The sequence below is a fragment of the Hylobates moloch genome, unplaced genomic scaffold (assembly GCF_009828535.3).
Source record: "Hylobates moloch isolate HMO894 unplaced genomic scaffold, HMol_V3 SCAFFOLD_405, whole genome shotgun sequence".
NCBI classification, from domain to species: Eukaryota; Metazoa; Chordata; class Mammalia; order Primates; family Hylobatidae; genus Hylobates; species Hylobates moloch.
In genome coordinates, this window is record NW_026652680.1 from 17,230 (window position 1) to 25,055 (window position 7,826).

Here is a 7,826-nt window from a genome sequence, read left to right on the forward strand (position 1 = left end):
CACCGACTCTGTTGTGTTTCATCTGCTGGGGCCATCCCAAACTGCTGGGTACCATTTCCTTTCCTGGTGCTTAAATAGCTGCTCCATGCACTTGTCATGGTTTCAGAGATGCATCTAGGTGGGAAGACAGGATAGTGTATGTTACAATATTTAAATGGAAGCTGAATCCATTAATATTTATTTTAATATGAAACATTAAAAGAATTTTGTCATAAGCAATGAGGAAAGAGGAAAAGATATTAAAATTATTTTGAGGAAAAAAACAAAAATGTATTTATCAAATGTCTGTGTGTCTTCAGTGTTGCAGAGTTGAGAGCGGCCAGGTTTAGGTTGCCCTGAGGATGTGCGCAGATGGGAAAAAGCGAGAAAGCAGGAAACACACATCTCTGTGACCTGACACATAAATCACAGTAATGGAAGTAAATCTTTCAACAAATCAAACATTCACAATAAATATCACTCTGGTGCACACAGAAAGGCTTGTTAGCAAACTTTCCCTTTGTCCTGCTGGGTCATATTCACATGGATCACCTGTGTGCAGAGTGGACACTGTGGTCCCCATTTCTCAGGCTGAGAACTAGAGGCTGGGAAGGACAAGTCACCTGCTCGTGAGTGGGAGGGGCAGGATTGGGAGCAGTGGGCTCGGGCTCAGGACTGTGGCCCTGGTCGGTGCTCCTTGTTCCATCCAGAGGGTCCTACCCACATGTGCCCGTGTGGAAGTGGGTGCACTGCCTGGGGTGGCTGATGTGCTCCAGGGATTCGATGCTGCAGATGCTTCAGGGCAAAGCGTGGGGGTGGGAATGGGACGAGGCTGCAGCTGGGCAGACCAGGGACCAACGCCCCCCAGCAGAGGTTTCCAGTGGGGGTGGACAGCCCCATTTCCTGAGAATAGAGAGAACCTGGCAATGAGTGCCAGAAAGAGGTTACTTCGAGGTGTGCCCAGGCCTGGTGATTCAGAAACACAGGCACCACCCAGCAGAGACACTGAGGGCCAGGAGCTCACTCAGGTGAGGGGCTGCAGCAGATCTTCCTCTCCTGAGCAAATCACGTGCAAAGAAATCAACTTCCTGTCATCAGAATAGACAATTAGGGACTTTAGTCTCCTCGGCTGAGCCCCACTGTCAAGGGAAGCAGAATTCTCTGAGCCCAGGCCCAAGTGAGAATGGGGTGAGGAGAGGAGCTCAGGGTGCAGATTTGCATGGAGGCCCCGCCCTCCTCTGAGGCAGAGGGGATAAGACAGGGCTGGGGGCAGGCCCAGTGCTGGGGTCTCAGGAGGCAGCGTTCTCAGGACGTCACCACCATGGCCTGGGCTCTGCTCCTCCTCACCCTCCTCACTCAGGGCACAGGTGACGCCTCCAGGGAAGGGGCCATGGGGACCTCTGGGCTGATCCTTAGTCTCCTGCTCCTCAGGCTCACCTGGGCCCAGCACTGACTCACTGAAATGTGTTTTTTCCTTTTTCCAGGGTCCTGGGCCCAGTCTGCCCTGACTCAGCCTCGCTCAGTGTCTGGGTCTCCTGGACAGTCGGTCACCATCTCCTGCACTGGAACCAGCAGTGACGTTGGTGGTTATAACTATGTCTCCTGGTACCAACAGCACCCAGGCACAGCCCCCAAACTCATGATTTATGAGGTCAGTAAGCGGCCCTCAGGGGTCTCTGATCGCTTCTCTGGCTCCAAGTCTGGCAACACGGCCTCCCTGACCATCTCTGGGCTCCAGGCTGAGGACGAGGCTGATTATTACTGCAGCTCATATGCAGGCAGCAACACTTTCCACAGTGGTCCAAGTTCATGGGGAACTGAGACCAAAACCTGCCCTGGGCTCTCAGGCTCCCTTTTTGCTCTGCAGATGCTTCCTCACCCAGTGCAAGGGGCTTTCTGCAGCACGGCCTTGAGAATTCTTCTCTCTCAGCTCCTTCCTTTTCCACCATGAATTCCAAAAGGAAATCCGCTCTGTGGTTTCTCATCCAGGACAGGGACAGCTTCCAGGTGCTTGTGTGCTGTGGTCGCTGAATGTGCAACTCTTCTTAGCTCTTCAAATGCAGGGACAGTGACAAGGAGCTGCCTGATTGGTGCAGTCACTGCTTTTTTCAGGGATGCCTTCACCCTAAATGCATCACCATCCCCTACACTGTGGGTAGAATTTTAGCAACTACTTCTAATGGTTATCACCACAACTTTGATCTTAAATAGCAGTGCAGTGAACATCCCTATGCAGCCTCCTTTGAGTTCCTGTGTGAATATGACCATAGGATTCATTTCTGAAAGTGAAATTGTGGGTCAGAAAGATGTGTGTGTGTAATTTGCACCCATTGTTGTCACATTCCCCTCCAGGGGGATTCTACCAATTTTCATTGCCAGCCGGAAGTACTTGTTCAGAGTACATTGTTGAAAGTGTAAATTTTTGCCAAGCTATCAGAGTGAAAAATGTTACCTTGTTACGGTTTTATTTTTGAGTCTCCTGTTCCGCTTAAGTTTGGGCCTTTTCAGAAATAGTTCAGTACTTTTTCTTTTTTAGGATTTGGGAAACTTTTTCTTAAATATCCAGATAAGAAGAATTTTAGTCTTTGTGGCCAGGCACGGGGGCTTACGCCTGTAATCCCAGCACTTTGGAAGGGTAGGGTGGGTCAGTTCCTTGCTCCCAGGAGTTGAGATTAGTCTGGGCCACACAGTGAACTCTCATCTCTAGTAAATTAAAGAACATGAAAATCCATTTTAAAAGGAAGTATTTTAGTCTTTGTGGCTCAAGAATCAACTTTGGGGATATTCCATAGGTATGTATAGCATCATTTACAATGTAACCATTTAAAATGATAAAAGCCACTGTCGTCTCTGGACCATACAAAAACAGGTATCAGGCCAGGGATGGCCACAGGATGTGGTTGAACAGTCCCTGGTTTGTAGGGTTATCCGAGGGTTGAAAATTCCACTAGCACATGATCTAGGTGGGAATCTCTCTGTGAGGGTCACTGTATTTCACCTCCTGTATTAGCCTGAGGTCTTTCCTTGGATAAGAACTTGCTCACATCATCTATTTGATTGTATCATGGGTTTAAGACAGCCCTGTGTCACAATCACATAACATTTATCTGCATTGATTGCTCTGAGTTTTGGGAGAGCTTTAATTTATCAGGAGTAGACTCCTCCTAGGGCAAAAGTCTGAGGGAGAGGGATGGGCATATGGGCAAGAAAAGTTGTACCAAAGCTGGGATATTCAGGGCAGGCTCAGAGAGAAGTTTCCTAATATCAGCATTTGATTGAAGCCAAAAACAGAAGAGAGCATGGAGGCTCTGAGAATGACAAATAAACAAATAGTTTAAGTTTTAAATGTATTAATGTTTTAATAATCCATGAAAATTCTAGAACAGAATTTAACAATGGGATAAGGAAGAGAGCTTGAGATTTTAAAACCATAAAGAACCCAAGCCAAGTTGCCAGGAAAAGAACAGGACCTTTTTGGTGGAAATATGTTTCCGCTGCAAGTCATCATTTTATATGCGTGCATGTGTGTGTGTGTGTGTGTGTGTGTGTGTGTAAGGAAACCTCCCATGGAACATCCTTCTTCCCTACAATCAAGATGACCCTCACCCCACAAGTGAACCTAAACAAAATGTCAATATCAAATAGAAAAAATAATGCACTTTGTATAACCATTAGAGAGTCTCTATTTGCACATCAAAATGTGGATGCTTAACGTTAACATTGGAAATAGTATTTTAATATGCAAATGAGATGAGTTTTCTTTAGAGTATTTCTGTGAATTATCTTTCTTAGTAAGGACATACTCTTCTTTTAGAACAATTTAACTTGTGATATTTTTTTCTATTTTCTGTGTCAGTTCTGTTTTTTCTAAACACTGGCAAAGATATCCCATGGCTACTGATGAATACATTCAATTAATGGGTATTTAACTTAGGTTCAAGAGTGGACAGATGTGATTTCCCCACATCCACCTCACAGATGTTGCTGATGTTGACTCGCTCTTCTCTTCTAATCTTAGCAAATAAAGTGGGAAATTTGACATTCCTGAACACCCAGATGACAACAGGAGAGAGGAGGTGAAACCCCCAAAGCTGTTATTCTTTAAATCCTCAGGATGAATCACCCTGGAGAATCACCCTCACTTGAGTTGGATGATATGCAAATGTGAGTTTGGTCTTAGAGTGGTGCTGAGTTAGTTCAGGATTTGGATTGTCAGGATGGGGTGAATGTGTTTTACAGGTGAAAAATACATGAGTTTTGGGGTCCACAGCGTAGAGAGTTCTTGGCTGAATTGTGTCCCCCAGATCTGGGTTGAGTGACATCCCACCACAAGGAGTCCCAGAGAAGTAAATTTGCGTAAACACCAAACATGCACTGCCCCACTAGGCCTGAGAGGTAATAAGCGAGGCCTGGGAAGCCCAGCTGTGCTTTGGGCTCAGGAGGCAGAGCTCTGGGTGTCTCACCATGGCCTGGACCCCTGTCCGGCTCTCCCTCCTCACCCTCTGCAAAGGTGCTGCCCCCAAGCCCTGCCCTAGGCTCAGCCCTTGCAGGATCCTGAGCTGGTCCTGCCCTGAACACTGAGCTCAGCCTAGGCATAGCCTCAGGGTGACACCACTGGAAGTGTGTTTGTTATTTTCAAGCCCCCTTTCCTTTCCTCTCCTGCAGGCTCTGTGGCCTCCTATGAGCTGACACAGCCACCCTCAGTGTCAGTGTCTCCAGGACAGACAGCGAGGATCAGCTGCTCTGGAGATGTACTGAGGGATAACTATGCTGACTGGTACCCGCAAAAGCCAGGCCAGGCCCCTGTGCTGGTGTTATATAAAGATGGTGAGCGGACCCCTGGAGTCCCTGAGCGATTCTATGGGTCCACCTCAGGGAACACGACCGCCCTGACCATCAGCAGGGTCCTGACCAAAGGCGGGGCTGACTATTACTGTTTTTCTGGTGATTAGAACAATCCCACAGTGACACAGGCAGATGGGGAAGTGAGACACAAATCCATTTTTCATCTGTCTCATCTTTTTCCTCCAGCACCAAGATGACTGTGGGCCAAGCCATGAGCAGGTCTGGCCAAGTTCTACAGGATATGAGACCTCCAGGCCATCCTTTTGTTCACCCCTACAGGTTGGCGCTGCACAGGGTAGAGCAGGAGTGGATTTAGGGCTGCTACAATCAGAATTTACTCATGTTTTCAGGCCTCTGGAGTGACCTGGGGAAATAAGAACGGGATGGAAGATGAGAGAGACGTAGAGAACAATCACTTGGCCTTAGATTTCCATACAATGGTGATTGGGTCACTCCTTCCAAGTATCTTACATCAGTCCCCAAAAATGCCCAGCTCAGCTCAACACCTGAGCTTCCAGGCTTCCATGGCAGCCTGGGATTTTGAACAGGAAAAGCAGAGGAGGGGACACTGTGGCATCTGCCTAGATATGCTTTTCTGAGCTCACCCACCCTCAACTGCTGGGAGCTTCTAGAAGCTCAGAGCTGTGCCCTCACAGGAAAGTGCTATTGTTTCCAGAAAACTTCCTTTCTCACATTTAGGCTCAGTATTGAGAGTTTTGGTTTGATGACTGCCTGAGCCAAGAACCCAAGGCCCTGCCTTAATACAGGATGACACCGAAAGGCCTTCCAGCTCCGCACCTGCCATCGTGGATGCCTGAGGCCTCAGTTGCAATCCTATGCTGGGTCGGGTCTCCTTCTGGTGGGTGATGCCTCTCTCACTCCTTTCAGATTCTCTGTGCATGAAAATCTTTATCTCAGAGTCTAGTTCCAGGGAACCCAAACTAAGATGGCTAGCTGTCACCAAAATGAGCCACCATAGACCTGAGGTGGCCGCTATACACTGGAATCCACCAGCGAATTTCCTAAATTTCCATTGTGAGCATCCAAATGTGCAACTATTTCTGAGTCTTCCTTGTATTCTTATAAAATGAAAAGGGAGCCTGAAATGCCAGGTGCTCTGAGTCCTGAAGGAGAGGTGGAGTCAGATCTTCCTGCAAGGATTCCATGGAAAAGGGAGCAGCCTCACTCCATGCAGGGACCAGAGATGCTCCCACAGGGGCAGCTGTAGGATGGATGCTGCCCACCTCCACCCTGCACATCCTGCACAAACAATCACTCTTTCACCCCTCCTTCAGCTTATCAAAGTTGACACGTACGAAGCCAGCACAGTTCACCCTTGTCAATCAGACTCCTTCAAACCTCCATCAACCACACAATCTCAACATAAAGAATCTCCCCAACATAATAATAGTAACAAAATAATAATAATAATAAAATAATAACAGTAACAAAATAATAATAGTAATAGTAATAATAATAGATTTTCATGCACATAAATAGTAATAATAGTAGCTATGAAAACATCTATAAAAATATCTCATAAATACTTCTAGATTGTGTGCATGTGTAAATATTATTTTTCACACTTTGTGTTAAATAAAGTATATTATTGAACCTAGTTTACCTTTTTATTTTTTATGTCTAGTATGGTGACTAGACAGCAGGATTCACGTGTACAATCACATCATGTTGTGATTGTACAATGCTGGCCTGGTCTTATGCCTTCACATGACAGGTGCTTTGGAGTAACCTGCTTCTGCAAGTCCCCTCTCCACCCGTAGGACATATGTGTGAAGCCAGGGAGAGGCACTGGTGGAAGAGAAATAAGAATATGGGTGTGGACCAGCTGTTTATGCAGGTGACTGAGTCCTGGAGCCCTGACCCTGCTCTAACCTAGATGTGTCACATCCATCTCACCAGAGATCACTGCTGGCCTGCCGGAGCTCACAACTGGGGGGAACTCGCATTTCTGGCAACATGGTCGCTCGATGTCCAGTGTTATCCTGTCTCTCCCAGGGCCCAGTAAGACAAAAGGAGCTGCTTTTAGAAAGGGAAGGGATACTCTACTGCACATGACATGGCCTTCTTCCAAAAACCCAGGAGTCTACATTGGGATTCTCCAGTGGGGTTTGCCATGTACAGGAGGTTTTATTTCCCATGGTAGAGTCTGCTGGATTCTCTGGCCCCAACAGCAGGACACTCACAACCTGCCTGCATCTGCTGCAGAGCCTCCCTGCTCTGGGCCTGGAAAACAATGGATGACATTTATGGCTCCTGATATATGGGTTGGAGTCACATCCCCAGTTGTAAAATATGCTACTCCTAGACCTTTATAGGCCTTGTGTCTCTTTCTTCCTGGGGAGAATTGAAGGATATAAAAACACCCTTTTTTTTTTTTTTGAGGTGGAGTCTCGCTCTATAGCCCAGGCTGGAGTGCAGTGGCCCAATCTTGGCTCACTGCAAGCTCCACCTCCCAGATTCACACCATTCTTCTGCCTCAGCCTCCCTAGTAGCTGGGACAACAGGCACCCGCCACTGCGCCTGGCTGATTTTTTTGTATTTTTTTATTTTAGTAGAGACGGGTTTTCACCGTGTTAGCCAGGATGGTCTCGATCTCCTGACCTTGTGATCTGCCCACCTCGGCCTTCCAAAGTGCTGGGATTACAGGCGTGAGCCCCCCCAGTCATAACATGCTGTTTATTTTGTAGGAGACTCTCAGCTTCTCCAGACAACTAAAGTCCCAATTTCAGCTAATATGGAGGAGGAAACATCTTAGTTTATTTCCCACTCTCAAACGTGCATGGATCTCACAAAAGCTTCCAATAGGCCATGCCCATCATGCATATGTGATTGAACTATGATATCCAGATGGTCTGAGCCCCCATGATGATATCATGATAGGGAAGGGAGAGCTAATGAAGCTGGGCAGAAAAAGTGTGAATGTGTACTGTCGTCCATTCCACGTGAATGCACACTGATTCTGATTCTATTCTCTGAGGGGA

At 47.1% G+C, this 7,826-nt stretch overlaps 2 gene segments (V, D, J or C); both read left to right on the top strand.

Annotated features, from left to right (window-relative positions):
- The first annotated feature begins 1,271 nt into the window (after positions 1-1,271).
- LOC116464318 (immunoglobulin lambda variable 2-8-like) lies at positions 1,272-1,930 on the top strand. The segment is given in 2 exon segments: positions 1,272-1,346; positions 1,464-1,930. Coding segments are annotated over 2 exon segments (513 nt in total).
- Positions 1,931-4,443: 2,513 nt separating this feature from the next.
- Positions 4,444-6,721, top strand: LOC116464319 (immunoglobulin lambda variable 3-22-like). The segment is given in 4 exon segments: positions 4,444-4,489; positions 4,645-4,964; positions 5,175-5,286; positions 6,606-6,721. Coding segments are annotated over 4 exon segments (594 nt in total).
- Positions 6,722-7,826: the final 1,105 nt, after the last annotated feature.